This window comes from Adiantum capillus-veneris, chromosome 6 (assembly GCF_014529385.1).
Source record: "Adiantum capillus-veneris isolate H3 chromosome 6, ASM1452938v2, whole genome shotgun sequence".
NCBI classification, from domain to species: domain Eukaryota; kingdom Viridiplantae; phylum Streptophyta; class Polypodiopsida; order Polypodiales; family Pteridaceae; genus Adiantum; species Adiantum capillus-veneris.
In genome coordinates, this window is record NC_140936.1 from 67,912,161 (window position 1) to 67,934,820 (window position 22,660).

The 22,660-nt window shown below is 41.9% G+C and overlaps 1 protein-coding gene across 1 annotated transcript; it reads left to right on the forward strand.

Moving 5' to 3' along the window:
- The first annotated feature begins 3,762 nt into the window (after nucleotides 1-3,762).
- LOC147455648 (putative inactive patatin-like protein 9) lies at nucleotides 3,763-19,163 on the forward strand. Its single transcript, XM_086514381.1, has 2 exons — nucleotides 3,763-5,603; nucleotides 18,642-19,163. Exons 1-2 carry the CDS (start codon nucleotides 4,467-4,469, stop codon nucleotides 18,903-18,905), a joined length of 1,401 nt encoding a protein of 466 aa, XP_086370507.1. The 5' UTR covers nucleotides 3,763-4,466; the 3' UTR covers nucleotides 18,906-19,163.
- The last annotated feature ends 3,497 nt before the right edge of the window (nucleotides 19,164-22,660 follow it).

Sequence of the window (22,660 nt, forward strand, 5' to 3'; positions counted from 1 at the left end):
AGAGAATTAGAGAACTTGACAACAATTGAGGATTGGATTTTATGGGGAGCCCGTCCCCCCTCCAAAAGGCTTTTGTATTATAATTTCTTCAATAACAGGAGAATTGATACAGTACAAGCTTTGTGTTCCTTAAGACCTTGATGGTGCAATGAAGATAGAGAGCTTCATGCACCACAATTATGCATGTAACTTAGCTAAATGAAAGCATTAACTTATCCCCGGCCGCAGTCCCAAGACCTCAAACACCTTCGAAGGTTGAGAGAGCTAGCAGGGAATGATGGTAGCTAGGAAGAGGAAGAAGAAACATTCATATGAGAAAGAAATAGTTCCTCACTTATCATCACTCCTCTTGCTTAGCATAGCATAATAGCATAGTAATGAAGATGGAGAAGATGGCAAGATTAAGCATTGAAGCATGGCTCTTGGTTGGATTTGCATTCGATAGCCAAGAGTGTTGGTGTAGGCTCTCAACTTCTCAACAAGCTTGGAGAAGGAGATGGAGTTCTTGCACTTTCACCAAGTGAGAATGAGCATGTGAGTGTGTGTGAGAGAGAGTATACCCCCCAAGCACACCCCCAACTTGCTTTGGTCGACCCCTCCTTGTAGCTCATGCTTGCATTTGATTGGACCCCTACAAGCCTAGCCAATCACAAGCACAGTGCATATCAAGCAGCCATGCTAGCATCAGGACAAGTTTCCTCCTTTCCCTTGTGAGAGAGAGAACTTGATAAATGCATAAACAATCAATTCAATTAGCTAAATTATCATTGGACCCCGCTAGGGATCAATCAATAGGCTTTAGGCACACTATGAGGTTAACCTAGCTAGGGGCTTGAGCGCGGGGGGTTCACCTTACATAGTATGTAACCTATCACGTAAGTTCAACAGAAGGGTATTTAAATCCCTTAAAACTTACAGAAATAAATTTACATAAGGATATGTTTTTTACAAATCTCAAAAAAAAATACAGAATTTAAAAGAAAAGGGTTCATTATATTTCCTAGAAATTTCATAGAATAGGGATTTTAAAAAAAGAGCCTGAACGCACGTGATATAGTGGTCTTAAATATAGTGAACCCCCCGGGGGCTTGGCATGTGTCCCATTTGGCTCTTTGAGCAAGGGGTGTCCCTTGGGTGAAGAAGGAGCCATTCAACACAGCCCCCTACTCTTGGGGCTCGGCCCCTCCTTTGTAGGTACATGCTTGACTTTTTGGAACACCTTAATCTCCTCTAGCACCTTAGTCATGAAGCACCTTAGTCATTAAGCACGACAAGCACCTCAAGCTTGGGCCAACAAGTTCCCACCTCAAGCACAGTCCTAGCTTTCCTAAGGTCCTAGGTCTAAGAACTTTTAACACTAACCTTTGGAGGTCTTTAATCAAGCCAACCCTAAGGTCTTTCAAACTCCATTAGCTATCATTGCTCTTTGACATACCATCCCTCATTTGGAGCCATTGACTTTGGCCCCGTGTCGAGATAGATACATAAGCACATGTCTATATTATTCTAACTCTTGTTCCCGTTTATTCTCCCACATTAAATGATCAGTTTAATATGAGAAAATTGTTTGGGTTAGTTAGATATTAGATTTTATGGCAGTATCATAGAATTTCTCGAGTGATAAAGGAAGCTCACCAAAGATCTTGTCGTAGAGGTAAATCCAAAGAGATCTTGCCAAGCTATGTAAGCTTGTGGTAGACATGGATCCATAGAGATCTTGCCAAAGTTGATGAGCAATCTGAGAGGACACAAATGGAGACCTAGCATGACCAATAAGTGTGATAGCTTGAGCCTCTTTCTAGTCTCTATAAAATATCATAATCATGTGTCACTGCTTGAAGAAAGGACACACTCTTGGAGTGCTTAAATGCCACCACATAAGAAATAGAGCAAATATGATAATTATCTAGTGTGAGCTTTTGATCATTAGAGAGAGTTGGAAGATCAAGGGATTGAGTTAAGGGATTGAATGAACTTGGCGTATAAAAAGTGGCATGAGGATAACCACCGTCAAGAGAAGTATATGAGTAAGAGAGCCAATTTCCTCTTAACCATGCCCTCAAAAACTGAAGAGGAGGGTGTTCCCCACAGATCATTCCAATCAAAGCTCTCTTCTCAGACATGCCATTTCGTATCTCTTGATTGTGGAGACAGTAGTATGCACTTGGGCATACCTATAGTAGAGCCTCCTCCAAGTCCTTCAAGATGGCCATAGCCCCCACCTTGGAGCAACTTTTTGGTAGAAGGGTGTTGTGGGGGCCAAACCCGGGACCAATGCCATTTTGAGGAGCGCTTTCACTCTTCAGCAGCCTTCCTAATAAAGTGAATGATGGCTTGGTATATTGGATATCTCAGAGAGGTTTTTGCATTTTTTATAGATGAACCTTTCCCTTACTCTTTCTCCAAAAGCTTATTGTACTATAACTAGTTATCTCCGTTATGGATTTCAAATCCAAGTCAAAGCCATTTATAGATGAGAGCTAATTATTATATTTCACCTACATATCCCATTGTTGCTGATGATGAAATAATTAAAACGATAAGTTGCATGTGACCTAGCCCTTAGCTTGAAGCTCTAAAGGCTAAGGCCAAGAAAATGAATCTATTTAGGAATGGCTACAATCATCTCAGGTAGCAAGAACATCATGCAAACAAGTTTTAAGCAAAAAGGAATCCAAGGAAAGCAGAAGATGTGGTGTATGCAATCTTAGCTTTGGCTATGGTGCTCCCAAGGGGGTCCATCTTATAATAATATGTAATTGTAGCACGTGAGCTCATCAATAGGGCCAGGTACAGAGAGCTTCACAAAGTCGTTCAACTATAGAGATTGCACAGGCCTAGGCACTGCTTATTCCGTGTGATGAGTTGTCGTATATTGATTTCTTGCTACCGTGAGTTGTCGTGAGCATTCCGCCTGCTGACATGTCGAACACTCCTTGAAATTCCCATTGCTGATGTGGCATGCAATCATTTGTGTGTTGCGGCGAGTATTCAGTCTATTGATGTGGCATCCACCATGGGCTTGCAAAACTGCATTTTGCAATAAAAACGACAGGAAATGTACGGCTCACATTTGCTACCCCCCAACCAACGACATTGACGGTATGGGACCAAGATTACTCTTACACCAAATGTAAGTTGGCGTTGCTAAAAGCAATCTCGGGTACAAAAAGTAATCTCAGGTGTTGGCGCCACTAAAAGTAATCTCGAATACAAAAGTCCCACATTACTTTTTGTACCCGAGATTATTTTTAACGACATCGACAAAATCAACGACGCTCGATGATCTCATCATAGATCCCATGCCCCTATGCCCATGTCACTTAGTAGTGAGGCCCTACTTGCACGATTTGTAAATAACCGATTTGTAAAGTCGTTCAGCTTCATTGAAAGATTTCCTTTTTTGCTATCACTTTTGCATATTCCATAAGACACTCACACTCATTTGCCTTGATGCGTCCCTCTCAGTATCTACCCACTCACGACACACAGCACAAACTCTCCCTCTCTCCTTGTCGGATTCTCTCTCCCCCTCTCTCTCTCTCTCTCTCTCTCTCGCGCGCGCGCGCACACACACACAGAGACACAGCACCCACCATCGCTGGCATGTGCGGCTAGCTCGCGAGAACTCTCCATCTCCCTCTCTCTCTCTCTCTCTCTTGCGCGCACATGGATGTACTATATATGTGTGTCAGTAGAGCATACCAACTGTGAGCTCTCTCTCTCCATGCTATGCATGCACTCTCTCTCTCTCTCTCTCTCTCTCTCTCTCTCGTCTGTGTGCTCTAAAATAGCCGCTTTCAGCGCAATTGCTTTGCCACGCGTGAAAATAAAGAGCGGAGGAGGCTACAATGACCACCTAGGTAGGCCGAGCCGAGTAGCCTTCATCAAATTGTCCGAGAAAACACCCTCCCCTTCCAGTTCTCCATCTCTCTCTCTCTCTCTCTCTCTCAAATCATGTGCACATGAGAACCCGAATCGCAATTCGCCAATAGCACACGCTCTCTCTCTCTCTCTCTCTCTCTCTCTCTCTCTCTCACTCACTCACACACACACACACACACACACACACACACACACACACAATTGCCCTCTCTCTCACTCACTCGGGGGGTCGTTGAAAGAGCAGCATATAGTCTCTCGCACAGACATGCATTAAAGGTTCCAAGCCTTGAGGCTTGAGCCATCCATGATTAACTCTCGTACATACGTCAACCATACTCAGCAGACATAGAGAACCCACATGCACCGGGGGCACCCCTTGGGGGATGCACCTCTAGTGTGGACGCTTAGCATATTCCAATCTCTTTAAGCGAACTCCATGCAACAACTGTGCTTGGATAGTCCTAGCTTTAATGGCCAATTGGAAATACATTTCACAGTACACAGTCTTAACCCTACCCTATAGTAGATGTGGGTTATGGGATAATTAGAGGCTACTTATTTTCTACACCTGCATAACCACTATGGCCTTACCAAATGGAGAATTGAAGCACAGAAACATCAAGCTCGTCAATGGAGATGCTCTCGCTGCTCTGGAGCAAGGCTGGCTTCATTACAAAGAAAGCTTACAGCTCAGAAAGATACAAAGCCCTGTAAGAACAAGGCTCAACTTCCATCACCTCTCCTTAGGTGACATTAGCCCCACATCAACCTCTTCTTTCAGCTTCCACACACCTGCCCGTGTCCCCTCTCGCAAAGCTTGCATTTTGAGCATCGATGGCGGGCGCATTCGCGGTATCATCCCTGCAACATTAGTCTTATGCTACTTGGAGCAGACCTTGCAGAAGAAAAGCGGAAATTCAAATGCAAGAATCGCCGACTTCTTCGACATTGTTGCTGGTAGCAGTGTGGGAGGCCTCATTGCGACCATGTTATGCACAAATGATGGCAATGGCAGGCCTCTGTTTAGCGCCATTGAGGCTAACAAGCTCATCACAGAAGAATGCAAGGATTCCATGTTCAAGATATCGCCAATCCACCCGCCGACGACATGTCCCAAGCTTTGTGGTCTCCTAACACGGCACCGCCGCTGCCGCCGCTACTCGACCGACGACTTCGAGCGCATCTTGATGCGATACCTTGTCCGTGGCCAGAGGAAGCTCACATTGCGGGACACAATTCGACCGATTCTGATACCATGTTACGACATGTCGAGCGCAGGAGCGTTCCTGTTTAGCCGAGCGGACGCAATGCGGTGCGAGAGCTTCGATTTTACGCTGGCCGAAGTGTGTCGGGCGACGACAGCGGTACCGGGGATGTTCAAGCCCGCGAAGATGAGCTCTGTCGACGGGAAGACGAGCGTGGTGGGAATCGATGGAGGGCTCGTGATGAACAACCCAGCAGCGACAGCGATTACGCACGTGCTGCACAATACAGAGGAGTTCCCGCACGTGCTGGATGTGGGCGACACGCTTGTGCTGTCGCTTGGCGCGGGGCTTGGAGAGGAGAGACGCTATGGGCATGAGGAGGTGATACGGTGGGGCCCTTTAGAGTGGGCCCAGCCACTCGCTCATATTGTCCTCGATGGCCATTCAGACATGGTCGACCATTTCATGAGCATGGCCTTCCGCGACCACCGCAACAACTACGTCCGCATCCAGGTACGCGCACTCTGCAAAATTATCAACCTTTGCATGCAAAATTATCAACCTTTGATGGGCAACATTTGCCATCAAATAGTTGAAAAGTCACATTTTCTTGTATTTTTAGTGTAATTTCGGACAAGATCGAAACCTTGGCCAAACAAGGGATGGATTCAATGTCAAAAGGTGGCTTGCTTGCATGCACAAGGGAAAAAATGTAAGTTTAGCATGATGACCCATTAGAGAGGGAGAGAGTATTTCATGATGAGAGAGACGAGAGCGCTTTGTCATTATATGACACGGGGGCCCCCTCAGCAAAGGGAACCTAGGTCCCAAATTAGATGATACAGTGTAGCTTTGATCTCCATCATCCGATCGCCCAAGGTGAACTTAGGGTGGACTAGGCAGTGAACTAAGGTAGTGTATACTTGCCCTACCCACATAAACACCTATGCACAATTGTGTGTTGGTAGGGCTTTCAAATGGGAACTATGAGGTCTCAGATTCAACCACATAGGATGTGAGGGGGATGAAGTAGGGCCATTGTTTTCAGTCCCTAATTCACCCTAGTGCTCAGACAACGAAGATCAATGTCGCTCAATGTAACGTAACTTGAGTCGTAGATCGCTCCTAAGGAGGATCATGCCATATAGTGGAGAGAGAGAGATAGATAGATAGATAGATAGATTTTATTATCGTCCTCGGAGGTCAAATATGACCTATGGGACCAAAGTTACATGTGATGTAGTATGTGTATGGCTGATGAGTGACTCTCGATGCTCCAAAATTGTAGTGATGAGAGTCGCAATGGAGAGCCCACACTTTGGCTGGGAGAGGAAAGTGTGTAGGTCTAAGTTATGGCTGAAAATGTGAGAGAAGCAAGTTCGGATGTGATCAAAAGCTGAGCACTCTAGTAGTGTGTGGTACTCAGACTCTCGAACTTGCAGTGAGCATAATGTGCACAATCGATTTGACTCTTCTCCATTGCCCCAACGCCCTATCTCGCATCGAAGGAAATGGGAGCTAAGCCGAATTGCTGCGATAGTGCGTATCGCGGACAAGGGAATAGGCTCAAGCATGTAAGTGTGAGTACGGTTTCCTCTCGCAGCGAAGAACATGGTTTTGTAGTTGGGGGCAATATAGGTGGTGTAATGTATGAAGCGTGACCCACCGGATTTCTCCCAAGCCGTAATACATTGGCGTTGTAGAAAAGCTTCATTCACTTGAGAGTCAATTGAAGCATCATGTAGCAAGTGTAATGCATCCCATCTCCCAAACCACTTCTTTATGTCTTGCATCCATCCCGTGCTCAAGATCTTGCTTTTATGCGTCTTTTGAACTTTTTTGCTTGCTTCCCATGCAATTGTAGGAAGTCGATGTGAGGGGTTTTGACGCATCTTTATCATGTACTCCACAACCCTTTCCATGCCCATAACCTCAATTGGAAGAGATCCCGACTCAAGAAGTAGGAGCATATATGGTGTTTGTGTCTTAACTTGGAGAAAGTTTGTAAGAAAACGCTTTTGGACATTCTCAAACTCTTTCCAAGTAGACTTTGAGATGCTCCCGCCCCACACTTCAACTCCATAAAGAAGAACCGGTGTCACCAATGCATCAAAAAGATACTTCTTGAGAACCCAACACTTGATGTTTCCCGCATTACACATGTTCTCAAATGCATAATATGCTCTCTTTCCCGCTTCCAAACGACGCATAACACATTCATGCCACTTGTGGTTGGATGGAACCTCAAGGCCAAGGTACTTAAAGCTCTCAACAACTTCAAGTGTCTCGTTGTTGTACACAATGCATGGCTTCTCCTTATGGTTGGTTTTCACAAGCATAACCTTTGTTTTGGATTCATTTACAATCAGCCCACTATGCAAGCAAAAGTTCTCAAGGACAACCATAAGCTTTTGTGCATCTTCTAAAGTGTGTGCTAGAAGCACTACATCATCCGCATACAACAAAAGCATGATTACCGCATTGCAAATAGTGACCTCTTCAATGCCTTCTTCTTGCATAAAGTCAAGTACCATTTGTTCCAATTGATCGATGCATAGACCAAAGAGAGTTGGTGACAATGGACATCCTTGTTTAACCCCAATAGTGCTTACAAAAATTTCTGAAATTTCTCTTCCCATGCGCAATTGACAAATCACCTTCTCATAGATTCGAGAAACCGCAAGCATAAACTCACTTGGCACTTGGAGTTCTTCCATCCTTCTCCACAAATTGTTACGTGGAATCATATCAAAGGCTTTCTTAAATTCCACAAAACAACAATACAATCGCTTGCCTTTCAACCGACTTTCCTCCATGAGAACACAAAGAGTGACAAGATGATCAATGGTGCTATGGCATCGACGAAAACCCGCTTGTCCCTTTGCACGCTTGTCATTCTCTTCAGCCCAATCACTCAATTTCATCTCCATTATGCACCCAAACAACTTTGCCATAACAAACCCAATCATTATAGTCCGGTAGTTGCTTACATTCTTTACATCCCCTCCTTTATGCAAAGGCTTAACCCAATTAGTACTCCAATCATAAGGCATACCATGTTGAAGTGCAAGGTTGAACATATCACACATCCAGTCATGGGTAAAATCTCCCGTCCATTTGATCATCTCCGGCTTGATACCTTGAAGATCTCCCGCTTTGCGAGTGGCCAACTTTTCAAGCCCACCGCATACATCCTCAATAGTAAAAAAAGACAGTATACATGGGAGTGAACCATAAAATGGCATTTTTTCAGTATTTTCTTGCTCATATAATTGCCTACAATGTGTGTACATATCCACTAGACTCAAGTTACCAAAATTCTCAACCCGCTTGCCTCTCAAGCTTCTCCAAAATCTTCCACATGCATGTGCCTTTTCTTGGACTTGAAATTCTTGTTGCTTTACTTCCCATCTTCTTCTCTTCTTTTGAATCAATGCCATGTATGTACGCAAATGACTTTGATAGTTGTCTTTGTCCATAGTTGCATCAAGCTTTATCAAGGACTTTCGAGCATCTTGACATTCTTTATCAAACCACCTTTTGCGTGATCTATCTTTGTTGATACGATGGAGATGCTTTATGGCAAAGCATTCTTCCGCACAAGAACAAATAGCTTTCTTGAAAGCTTCCCATTTAGTTTCCAATGGTGCATCACATTGAAGCTTTGTCATCCATAATTTTTGCTCAACCATTTCAATGTACATTGGTGCCCGTTTGAAATCCATACATAGTGATAACTTCTCTTTCCTTTAGCTGAGATTATCATGCTTAGTTGCTTCTCCACATGAAAGGTCAATACATAAGGTGCGATGGTCGGATTCCGGGGTCCATTGACCAAACATAAAACTCTTTATGCGATACATGATGGCTTCAGAGAGTAGCATATAGTCAATCACACTATCCCCATTATGTCTTCTACATGTAAATCCATTGGTTCCACTCCACAAAAATACACCATTGGCAATGAGCATACCCGTGCTATTACACATGTGTAAAAGTAACTTTCCATAGTGATCCGGCTCTTTCTCATCCATTGAAGTACGATCATACAAGTGAACTTCCTCCAACTCCCTTGAAATGTATGGCATATCAAATTGTTGAGTATCACGTTGCAATGTTTTTGTGCGAGCATTCATATCCCCAAATACAATAACATCACCTTCACCTTTGAAATAAGCAATGTCCTCTTCCAAATCAGAAAATGGTTGATCTCTATCCATGCAAGCATAAAAGGGAGAATCATGATGAGGAATGTAGCAACCGGCTACAAAAATGGGTGCTCTTTTTGGTGTCATAATTTTCAGCCATACATAACGTTTGTACTTGTCATCTTTCACAATTGATACAAAATCTTTCAATCCTTTCTTAACCATACATGCTAACCCTCCTTGTCCTCTTCGTTGCTTGAGATTCTTTGACCACATCAATGAATGTACATTGTAATCCTCCAAGCCGTTAATCCTTTGTGTATCATGCTCCCAAGTTTCAACAAGAAGTACAACATTGGCTTTGCTTGTTAGTTCATCAATGCCAACCCCCGCATTCCATGGGTATCCATTACAATTCCAAAAGCATATTTTCAATTGTAACTCGGTCTCATAGGTCACGCATCCCTATTTGCTTGAGAGACTTGCCTCCTCCTTGGGCACATTTTCTTCATGAGAGATCTCCTTGTTTTTATTATTCTTTTCCTCATATGCCTTGCGACGCATATTTTGTTGCTTAATAGTGTGATCTTCACATACAAAACATTTTGTATCCCTCAAATAGATCCAGCTATTATCAAGGATAATCTTTCGCTTGGTCTCATCCGGCATGGTGCATATAATTGGCCATTCTCCCGAGCGAGGAGCTCCTTGCTTCCCCACTCTATGTGCTCCATAGACCATAACTCCGGACATTCCAAAGTGGGTTTTGAAGAAATCTTCAATAACAATGGCAAGAGAAGGAGGTGTCTCTAACTTCTCTTCGGGAATTCCACGAATAACAATGTTCTTGGAACGTCGCTCCCGTTCCTTCAACTCCTCCACATCCACATTCTCAACATTCTTTGTTTGAACCATAGCTTGCATGAGTGAGGAATTAGAAACCACATTGCTACCACATACATCAGCCCAAGACTTGTTTGTGCATACATTTTTCATGTCGCATACATCCCGGCTCATAGTGTCAAATTTCTCCTCTTTCAATACATGGTCATGCTCTACTTTGCTTATCCGCTCCTTCAAAGCATTCAAGTCCACAAGAGAGCGTTTACATTCCTTGACTTCCTCTTCAAGTTGCATCAAACGTGTTGTTTGCATCTCAAGTGTCCTCTTGAGATTCTCATTCTCAACCACAAGTACCCTTAGTGTGCCATTCTCCATTGCAAGTGCTCGTAAGTCTTCGCCTTGTTTGTTTACGGTCTCTTGCAATGACACCAAGTACGCCATGATCATGGTTTCCGATGTCGTTGGTTGGGTGGTTGTGTTGCTATTTCCATACTTAGGAGATTTTGGATCATTTTCCACAATGGTTGTGGACCTTGTTGAAGAAGAAGAACCCTTGCGAGTGCCGGAAGACATTGTATGTAAAATAGGAGATGAGAATCAATTTTGTTGAACCTGTTCACTTCGGAAATGCTGCTACAGAAACGCCTTTCATAACTCTGAAATTTTTTGTCTTTACATCAATGCGTAGAGGACTTCGTGCTCTTCGATTGAGGCTATAGATCACCCAAATCGGAGTTCGGATGAAGAAGTTATGATCAAAAGAGTGGACTGTTGTCTACTAGGTCAAAAAACGGCTGCACAAAGAGAGAGAGAGAGAGAGAGAGAGAGAGAGAGAGAGAGAGAGAGAGAGAGAGTAATAAGAGTGGTTACACACAAGAAAGATTGCAAAGAACATTTCCCAAATAAAAATTTGTAGTTGGTACTATTATAGAGTGAGAAACTTTTGTAACTTTTTCGTGCAAAGACCCTGATAATTACACTTGGCTACCTTTTGGACCGTCTTAGATGTCCCCCCACAGAGGAGGGGTAAGGAAGTGAGTCTTTTTTTTTTTTTTTTTTGGGGGGGGGGGGGGGGGGGTTTGTTGTTGTCTCCAGTTCAAAATGTGTAATTGTAGCAAGTGCTCTTTTAATAAGGGTTCTTTTTATTTCAAAGAGTTTTGTTTTTTGAAGAAGGTAAAATTGTATTAAAGCAAAAGGAAGATAAAAAAATACAAAGGACTAACAGGTACGGGGTGGGATAGGCCCATGTCAAGAGAGGTCATTGCATTAGTTGCAGCATTCTAAATCTAGCTGGATGATAGAAGAAGGGTACAATTGCTTTCCATTTCTGCCATCTAGTGGCCTTTAAAATGACACAGTATAACCTTTAGGGAGAAATCCTGCACTTTTTTAAACAAATTTAGAGCTTATTGTTTGAGCTCATATTGGAGAAGCAAAAGGGGGTAGGAAGATGAATGCTTAAAGACAGAGGCATTCCTCTGATTCCACATATACCAGAATCACATATACCATAATATGTATCCCCTCCATATGGTCAGCAAAGTCATATCCATTCTTTTCCTAGCAGAAGGTCCTTTACATCCAAAGCTTGTAGATTAACTTGATTGTGACAGCCTACAGAGAAAGCAATATTCCTTCATTTGTTCTATAGTTGAACCAGATGTGGGCACTATCCTCTATTGTCCTGCTGCTCCTTGAACAAATTTCATCACTGACTTATGCTCTAAGAGCTTTGTCTCCACTCCAGACTCGTTGAGCCACATGAGTGTGAAGTGTTTATTCTTTATAGGGAAGGCCCAAATGCATTTGAACATGTAGGTCCATTGTTTGCAGCTCCATGAGACTTTCCATAATTTGTTTAACCTTTTTTTCAACTCATTCTTCGCAACTTCTTTAGGGTAAAACTGCTTGAAGGCTTCAGAAACTAGAGTGGACAAACTGTTGGTTACCTGAAGTGCCTTGGTTGGAACTCTAATTACACCCAATATTCTTTTGGCTCTTTCTTGACACTAGGCTGCAAGAGGAAGGGGAGTGGTGAAATATTTGTGAATCTGCATAGCTTGTTTTAATTGGCCCCGATGTATAAGGTCAGCCCAAGTCCTTATGGGCCAGCTTTATGAAACTCATGTGACTTTCTGCATGGCTGAGCTTTTGCCTTACTTGCAAAAAACCCAAACCAGAAAGAATCTTGCATGAAAGCAAGATGAGACTTTCATGAGACCTTATTGTGCACTAGCCATTCAAGGGCATCATAGCATATGGCATACAAGAGGGGAGCCATTGGGCACCCTGTCTAATGGATCTTTTCGAAGGAAAAACTTTAGAAAGCTCCCCATTTATAGAGACTCTAGCACAAGCATTCCCAGATAGAAGCTAAATGAATTTGATAAAATTCTTGCCAAATCCTATGTCATATAAAGATTGGAGAATGAAACCCCATTCCATCCTGTCATAAGCCTTGTCAAAGTCAATTTTGAGAAAAATGAAGTCATGTGAACTGTCATGTGCATATTCTATGGCCTCCCACAGAGTGATAATAATGAACCTCCCTTTTATAAACCCTTTCGGCTCTTGTAAAATAATCTGATGCATGATTGAACTCGGTCTTTTAGCTAGAGCCACAGAGAAAATCTTATACATAGAAGTCAGACTGGTGATAGGTCTCCAGTTTCCTCTTTTTTCCCCCTTTTACATATGAGCCTTATAACCAAGCTGTGTTCATAGAGATGGATAGAGCTCCTACCTTTAAGGCCTCTTTCCGTATGGACAAGAGATAGGGCATCAAAAAATATTTGTAAATCTTTAAAAATTCATTAGGTATACCATCAATGCCAGGAGATTTCCCAGTCTTGAGAGCATCAATAGAGTCCATCACCTCCCCCTCAATAAGAGGTTGATCCAACAATTTTAGCAACTTGCTCAGGCACACATTTTTTTCTTGCTCTAGCAATATCGCTCTGGCAGTAGTGTGATCAGCCCCTCTTTTGGAGGACGGCAAGATATCAAAGGAGAAATCTTTAGCCACCTTCAAGATTTCTTTATGAGTAGATGACAATTGTCCATCCTTAATTTTGAGCATTGGAATGTCCTTAATCTTATTTTTTAAAAGAAGGTTAAATATATTTTTATTAGGTTTATTTGTTTTTTAGCCCAAAATTCTCCTCCATAGGATGGAGGATTTAGCAACAAGGAGCTCTTCCTCTCTAATTTGGCTTTGAGCTCAGCTAAAAGGGGGGAAGGGGGACTACTAGGGTCAGAGAGAGCCTCTAGATCTTCTATTTCTTTCCTTATCATCATCGTTCTGTGCTCCCTAATTTCCCTAGCTTTCCTTTTATATTCAATGAGCAGCTTCTGAGTGTCTCTAACTACCATGTCCCAAGCCTTAAATGCTGACACATTATTGTTAAAAGGAAAAGCAAAAATGTCCTTTAATTTTTCTTTAACAATACCTAATGAAAGGAGAGACTGGTCCAAATGAGGCCAACCTTTCTGATACATACACTCTTCCTTTTGAAGCTCAAATACCGATTAGACAGTAAAATAGAGTTGTCCTTGAAGCAACTTACCTGCCAATACTCTTGCATGAGATCATAGCTCATATAGATTCTATCTAGCATTGCTGCTCTATAGCAATCTCCAAGTTGTTTGTTGCTCCAAGTGAGTCATATACTCTTAGAAATGTCCATTAGATTTAGCTTGTTTTGAGCTACTCCCACTTCAGTTTCTCATTACCACTGATGGTATGCCCTACTTTTTTCTATATGTCATGGGAGAACTCAACCATGTTAAAATCTCATGCACATATGCATGGACCAGACAAATTAAACAGCTCTTCCCATGCTTTGGTTCTTTCAACTATGGAATTTGAGGCATACATAGAAATTAGTGTGTAATTAAATGGAGTGCCAAGAGAGACAACTACCCAGTTCCCTATTTCAGAGTTGTGGGTTTGTTGCACCAGATTGCAGTATCTATTTGAAATACCCGAAGCTGCACCTTCTATGCCATGTGAGTGATTAATGCCGTACCACTTGAACCCATCACCTAATCTTTCACGGCTAGAAGCAAGGTTAGTACAAGTAGCTTTGATTTCTTGCAAAAAAATAAAGTCAAGGTTAGATTCAATAATCCACCTTTTTATGACTTGGGAACTGAGAGGATCAGCTAGACCCTTGCAATTAAAAGAAAAATCTTTCATGTGGGGCACTTCATTTCTTGTTTCTCTTTGTTGGTTTAGCCAAAGATACTGAAGATCTGGTAGGGTCCTTGAGGATTCTTTTTTCTTTTTAGAAGAGAAGTTTGGGGGCATTAGTAGCCTCTCCTCTTTAGCTTGGGTCATTAGTATATCAATAGATTTTTTAGAGTCAGTTCTTAGTTGTGCTTTAGCTAGGTTATCTGGCTCCTACAGGTGAGTTTCAAAAAGAGCTACCCCTTCTTTCTGTTTGTCTTTAGGCCGAGTGTTAGAAACTGATGCTTCTTCATAGATATATGAGCAGAGGACAATACTCTTGCTTGACTCATGGGGGTGTCAGGGGGGTTTATAACTTCTGAGCTTGCACATGAGGCTTCTTCATAGATATATGAGCGGAGAACAATCCTCTTGCTTGACTCATGGGGCTGTCAGGGGGGTTGATAACTTCTGAGCTTGCACATTGTCAAGATTACCTAGAGTAGGGAGAGATGCTTCATTATCAACCTCTTTATCCCATTATTTGTTGTATCTTGCTTGTGCTCTATCTTATTAGCACAAGACAGTCTGCAAGTGAAGAAGGTTCCCAACAGATTCCTTGATTGGGATCAGAACCTTCGAATTTTCTTTTAGATCAACTTCAATTAAGAGTTGTGGATCCCATTTGGGATTAATTCCGCCTCTTGATCTTTCACCTAGAACCATGTCTATATAGGGACTAATTGTTAAGCTATGGGTAAAATTCAATAGGGAGGTCAAGAAAATCCACCCATGCAGGGGCTTGTATGGTTTAGGTTTTCTGGGATCGAAACCTTGGTATGAGTTAAAGACTGACAAGGGAGAATTTTGTATTAGCCATTGGCCCTTGCTAATAATCTACAGAGCTGCATTAGAATCGTCACAAAAGAAAAGGTGGTAGTTGTTTGGCAGGTATTGCACATGGGTCACCTTAATATTTCTACTTTCCCAATTGTGAGCCATCCAGTTTCTCAGGGCTTCCCCACAGAGGGCCTAACCCCATGCAGTAAGCCTATTACTACCCTGTCCTAAAGTTGAGAACGCCATAGCTCAAGTTCTCTAATGGGAATAATTACAGCTTCTTCTACATCTGGCACATTCTCTGTTTCAGAAGCACTACCTCCCTCTTCACCTAGCTCATCCTCTAGATAAGTTTGAGGGTTTGATGTTGAGGAGGACCCTTACCTCCATTACCTCTATTAGAATGGCTTTCTGTCACAAGACCTTGAACTTGATGGAGTTACTTGGAAAAATCCCTAATGTCTTCATTAATGCTCATCGGATTTAAGCTAGATGAGAGATGTACATGGCAATGAATCATGTTACCTAGATGATGAAGCTAGGGTTGGGGCAGAGGGGACGTGAGAGAAATTCCACCTGCTTGAGAGCTCGAGCCGACTTGAGCTTTTGTTTGCCATGGCTACATATGTTAGCTGTTGAGGCCGAATGCCCATTCCTCTTTAGTTTGCATAGTCCTGTGCAAAAGTTGTGGAAATGAAGGGAAACCCCATGGGCATTTCTTGGAACACTTGATTAGAGGCAATATGAGATGGTTGTGCTTGTGCTGCAGGATTGACCTGGACTGAATGAACTAGTCTATTTCTCAATGCTTCATGCAACTCCATGAGTCCCCCCCCCCCCCCCCCCCCCCCCGAGGGGGAGGGGATGGGAGGGTGACAGAGAGAGGGGAGCACCAAAGTTAGTAGAAATCACCAAGGGGAAAGGGGCGAACGAAGGGGTGGAACATGCAATTTGTACACTTCAAGTGCATAGACCTCGACTTCATAGCTACTACAAACCTCCACTTCAGAGTTACAAAATTATATTTTTTGAACGGGTTAAAAAATAGAAATTTGAAGAAAAGCTACAAGTTAATGAAAGAAAAGGGTGTCGATCATTTCATTCATGTTGAAGTGTGCATAGAGGATTTCAGAAATACCCCTTAAACGCTATAGGTGATTATTGGAAGGTGGAGCCCCCTGGTGCCTTTAACACTACCCCAAGGTTCTTGTCCCAAATCACCATCCCTTTCTTTTTCTTTTTTTTTTTTGTTGCAAAACTCACAATTGTGAGTGGATAGTATTAAGAACATCATAAATATACACCAACCTCGAGCTCAGACCGAGCCTTGAGGGTCAAAGGATTACAAGTTCTCTGCTTGACAGAGAAACCACAACTACTCCTAGGCTTTACTTATTACAAGATGTCATCATGATATGTATTGTTCTAGACCAGTCCCTTTCTTAAACAAAGTGATTATCTTTTCGTTCCCACAAAGCATGGCCATGAAATTTCTCTTTGATCCTATAGGCACCACAAGTCTCTCCTTGCTCCATTAAGCATTGATAGCTCCATTTTGTAGTAACAATTTTGATCAAAAGCCTATCATGCATCCCTATGCTTCTAATACAGGAACGTGCGGGAACAATTCGAAGAGACATCAAAGATTTAGCAAACAAGTCGAGCTCGCACACGCATACACATATAAATATTTGCCAAATTAATGGTAACCATACATGCATGTACGAACTAAGTTGACTAAAGCTAGAAGTTCCACAAACACAAGTCACAATTAGCCTTGGAGGTGGAGTGTGAAGAATTTGCCCACACAAATACTTACAAACCATTGTAGCTAGACATCCATATGCATGTTTAGATTGACAAATGTACAAATTAATCAAACACAAGCTACAATTGGGCCTAGATGTAGAGTTTAAAGAGTCAAGACATGTTGTGTGTGAAACAAGGTTTTCCGACCCTTATAACAACATGAAATCTTCATGCTAAGTCAACCATATTGGGAACAAGAGTGCATGAAGCTACATTCTATTTTTGTTGCTACATGAAGGTTTTGTATAAAAGAGTTAGGGTCATGATTAGTTACCTAATCATGCACAATGTGCTAAAAATAGAGTTAATTGATCGACATAATGAGCCAGTGTGAGTAGGCAATGCAGGCAAATGAATTCGATGGCCGTCAACTGAATTCACTCCCCTTAAGCTGGGTTCAGACGAGGTGGAGGCAGAGAAAGTTGCAAGGGTGTGCATCCTCCTTGTATTGCATAGATTGGTTAATGGAACGCTCTTCTCTGTCGAACCCACCTAGAATTCGGCGAGCGACTACATAGGAGGGAAACAACATTTTCTCTTTGAAATGTTACATGTGCTACATCCATGGTCCACATAGGAGGGCAACATTGGCATCTAAAACGGTATACTCCATGGAATCAAGCATATTTTCTTATTTAAGTGTGTCCAACTAATTACAACAATAATTCGTTTACATACGACATTACATGATTAAGTTGAGAGCCTAGTGCATACAAAAGTCATAGGGTTGTTCCATGTTGAAGAACTTGTGTGAAGGAAGAGTGTTCTCTCTAATACTTCTCCTCTGTGCATGATCTCCACCTGTTACTTTCTAGAAGAATCGCCGCGGGTGCATGTGCTTGAGTAGAGTTGAATCTAGGGTGCTTTGATGGTCCAATTGCCTAGGAGAAACCAATGTCATACAAGGACAAAGAAACCATGTGAAGAATGAGGGAGGTATCTTTCATGGAAGACTCCATCTTTTTAGATGTGTCCTCAAAGAGTCTAGGTGAATGACATTGATGGTCACTGACTAAAATGGCAAAATGCCACCCTAATTTCAAGCTTGTGTATCCTCACACATTTTTTGTGTCAAAACTAACAAATCTTTCAAATATTGCCACAAAAGCTTTGAGAATTTCAAGTGGCTTCTTTTGTTTTCTTTTCTTTTTTTTTTTCGGTTGTTTTGTGGGGGGTTTTTTTTTTTTGGTTTTGGGTGTTGTTTTTTTTGGGGGGGGTGGGGGGTGGGGGGGGGGGGGGAGAGAGAAGAAGAAGAAGAGAACTTTTAACTTTGTCCTTAGAGACCTCATAGATGTATCCGACGAGTCTTGAACGCGATACACGTCACTCAAGAGGCAGACAAGATAATCAAACTACCACATTGGGTGGGTTTTTTTTTTGGGGAGAGAGAGAGAGAGAGAGAGAGAGAGAGATTGTATTATCGTCCTCAAAATCAACTATGATCTATGGGACCAAATGAGAAATGTCCTATCAATATGCTCTATGTTGAGATGATCAATGACTCTCGATGCTTGAGGGCTATGGATATGAGGGTGGCAATTGTGTGTGTGTGTGCACGCGCGCGCGAGGGGAGAGTTTGGGGGGGGGGGGGGGGGGGGGGGGGGGGGGGGGGGGGTTTGTGTGTTTGGGGTTTATTCAGGCAAATACTACAAAACATATGTTTCTTATGGAAAAGTTCAGAATTTTTTAATTTCGTAGAAGGAGAAGAGAATTGAGAGTGAGAGAAGATACTGGCTACAACAGGTGAGCGGGGTGGCGAGAGGAGGGCGTGGCAAAGAGGAGCTGAGCAGCATCGCAGAAGAGCTGCTGGCCAAGCCATGCATGGAGCACATTCCCTTCGGAGGCAAACGGCAGCTGGCGGTCAGCAACCGGGAGCGCCTCGATTGGTTCGCCGATTGCCTTGTTGCCGAGCAGCGAGCCCGAGCTGCTGCTGCTACCCAGGCTGCAGCTTTTCCTTTAACGGCCTCAACGGGGACGCCCGGTAGACCTTTTACATTTGCCCCATGACCTTATTTTTTTAAGGTCCTTTTTTTGTAAGCCTCAACAGCTCAGCTTTATCAGTTCTATTGACCACTTGTTTTAAAAAGGTTCCTTTGTTAGGATCAAGAACTGAACTTTGTGAACTTTATTGACCTCTTTCACTCTTGTTGAAGCTTACAAAGTACCTTCACATGGCCTTTACATTGGCATCTTAAATTTTTATGGCTAATTACTTGTGTACCCTTCAGCAATTACTAACTAGTCCTCTCCCTCCTCTTGGATTTAGCGCCGCAATTTCGAGAAGCCTCATCCTTTGAAGTTTGCACTCTGCAATGTACCACAACACTGTTCATCTTTTCTTGCTCAAACTTGCCCCAAGTTTTCTACTCCAGGTGCATTCAAGGGATGTTAAAAAACTCCTCCATAACGCTCATACATACTTTTACAGATAAAACAATACCTCTTTATTAAGAAACTTAACAATTTTTTTTGTCTACAGTACTTTGATAGTCCCATCACCTGCATGTAATTCGGTGACATAAAATCCGTTCTACCAAACTTTTTTGATACACCTGCATTTGTCGGATGAATCCTTGGGCAAAACTTGTTTGTGATTTATAGATTCGCAACATGGAAAAAAACTCTTTTTTGCATGTCAAAGTGGTTAAACAAGTGTATAGACTGTGGTTTGAGTTAGTTCTAAAAGATGCCTACAAGTATCACTCTAGCAAATAAGTAATTAGGATTTAGTCATTAAGGCTATGAATTCATAACCACCATTGTAAGTTAGCCCAAACCTTGCTAACAAATTATCAAATTGATGGAGCATACACCCTCAACATGTTGTACAAAGATCGTCCATTAGATTGGAAAAGCATAAGAGGGTCTATCCTTGGGAGAACTATGCTCTTCTCGACTACTCAATGTGCTCTCCCCGACTAATCAAGTATTTTCACCAAGTCCTTTGAGGAGCTTCCAAATGTGTGTATAATCTTAAACATCTTGTACAACAACATCCTAATAAAAGGGAGACTGTGTTTGAGATCCTTGTGCAAAAGTTGTTAAGCATACCACTTCAAATGTTCTCAATATTAGTGTGGTAGCTTTAGAAGACAATCCTTGTTCGGGTGTCTTTGAAAAATGAAATACATAAATACTAAGAATCCTTTCTTAAGATACAAATGTTTGCCCTGGAGATACATTAGCTCCTTCTTTCAATCTGGTAGTATTTAATAGTAGCCTCCCTCTGTCAAGGCTGAAAGTTATAAAAGACATGCAAAAATTAAATGGATCTAAGCATTTCTTTTCGAACGAAAATTTACACACTAGATACATACTTTTCCTTAAAAGTATATTAAAGAATATAAAAAAAACTTTCAGGATGATACTATGGTCTTGGTAGTGGATATTACAAGGAATTACACATTCCATGAGCAAAATGAAATCCAACAGATGTATTAATTATGCACCTCAAGTTACCATATTGGTTCACATCTCATACATGTACATTGAGGAAACCCATCCACTTCTAAATTTTTTATGACAAGAGTCAATGACACTTTTTTCCTACAACGTGGTTTCTTTTTGAAAAGTCAAGGTTGCAAGGTGAAGCCGCATTCGCTATGGTTTGGTGGTGTTGCGACAATTTTAACACAAGGTGTCTATGACTGATGACTGATATTGATGTGGGTGGTGTTGTGTTGATATTAACACAAGGTGCCCATTATACTTTGTACTTTGGGATGACTGTATTTAGGTGATGCAAAATTCTTGATTGGGTGGTGTTGTGTCAATATTAACACAAGGTGCCCATTATACTTTGTACTTTGGGATGACTGGTATTGAGGTGAGGCAAAATTCTTTTGCCCCAGGGAGATGGGAAGGGCAAGCACATTGGGGATGGTGCAATAATCAAGAGAGCCTTTGACACATGAGTAGTTAAAACGTGATGGATGGATTCTAGACAACGCATGATATACGGTGGAGCTTTGAGAGTCTCTCAAAGGCCCAAATAGCAAACAAGTGTGCCTAGCATTACCAAACCACTTTTCAACACTCTACGACCTATTCCTAGCACTAGTTGTCCACTCTAAACCAATATTGACAATTTCAAGTATTGTCTTCTAGCAATATTTGATGAATACAAAGCAATCTCTAGCCACTTTTAAGGACTCTAAACCAATATTAATAGTTTCAAGTATTGTTTTCTAATATTATTTGATGAATACAAAGCACTCTCTAGCCACTTTTAAGCATTTCGTATACTTTTCCAAGCACTATCTATAACCAATTTCAAGCACTTGTGTAACCATTTTCCTACCAATTAAAAGCAATGGTTGATCGCTTTCGCTATAATGTGGCATTTATCAAGCACCCCAAAACCATTAAGCATTGTTATTTATTTGCAATTTGGAAAACAATTGTGATAACATAACAACATGGACTTTACAAAAGTTACCTTTTCTTTGCTTTTAAGATATCAAGATCTTTGTTGATCATTGATTCAAAAACTACATGCAATTAGATGCTCGAGATGTGGCTCTCTCCCAAATGTACTCGTCCTTTCTTCAAGCTATGCATAAGAGACTGCTTCTTTTATTTCACGAAGTTTCAATGAACTAGTAATGTGCATATTTTGTAGAAAACAATGTGAGCACACAGCTGGACAAAATGCATACGTGAATCTAAGATGAATATGTGAGCCTTGGGGTATACGGACATTCATGGAAAACGCATGTTCTTTTTCATTCGAGCAAGGCGTTAGGAGCCAATTTTGGGCTCCCATTGTTGAAAATAATATCAAGAAAATGTAAAATGCCATCAAGCAAGATAGATTGTTGCAACAAATGCTTTCCTTGCCAAAAGGACAGAGTAATATTTCCAAAACAATTTGAGAGAAGCTATGAGTAAATCAAATAAGCTCTTATTTCTTCCTTACTATCAAGAATTGCATTCAGCACAAAGAATTTTAGAGACAGCTCCCCAAACTTTGCGCAATGATGCAAGCATTGGTGCCACAAATGACAAGCTCCAATGCTATCTCAAAACCACACCTCCCATAGCCAATCATGCGCTTCTTCTTCCCTTTTGACATTGGTCGATTTGGAATGTATTGGTTTGCCTATGTTGGGCATTCAATTTGCTCCCATAGGTTTTGTTCCTAAAGGCTATGCAAGATCCCTTGTGTCGAATTTATACCTTGACATCCTACAATAGCCTACCTATCCTTGTCTTCCCCTCCCAACAACCTACTCATGTCTAGCTAGCATGCAACCTATGCAAGTTTTTCATAAATGGTTACCTTCTTTTGTAGTGGCGATTAGTATCCATCATCTATTTCTTAGTGGGTCCCTAATTGTGGCTCCGACATGCCCCTCCACATGGAGCTCTCTCTTACACATAGCCCCTCTCAGCACAGATTCTCTTGAAATAAAGCCTTGTAAGGGTGGATGCTCCATGCAAATTGGCATGAATTTTGAAGATTTTCTGGCACTGGTTTCTAATGTCACTGTGAATAGCACCTATGAACACAAAAAATACAAATGGAACACTGATGACAAGGTTGTGCCAAAAGGGGGGGGTGGGGGGGGACTTAATGAACATTTTATGAAGACAATGACTTCACAAGGGATAAAGGCAAGTTTATTGAGCTTGTTTGTAAAGTCCCTCCTATCTACTACTACTATTGCTCAATGAGGAATCGACTAATAACTCCTCATGCCCAGCCCAAACCCAATCATGTCGGTTGAGACGTTTATTGTCTAGGCTTCCCTTTTTAATGG

Bases quoted from the DNA above. Each gene is read 5' to 3' on its own strand.
- LOC147455648 (XM_086514381.1), top strand. From the start codon at position 4,467: ATGGCCTTACCAAATGGAGAATTGAAGCACAGAAACATCAAGCTCGTC. The intron at 5,604-18,641 runs GTACGCGCACTC...TGGCTACAACAG, and splicing joins ACAACTACGTCCGCATCCAG to GTGAGCGGGGTGGCGAGAGG.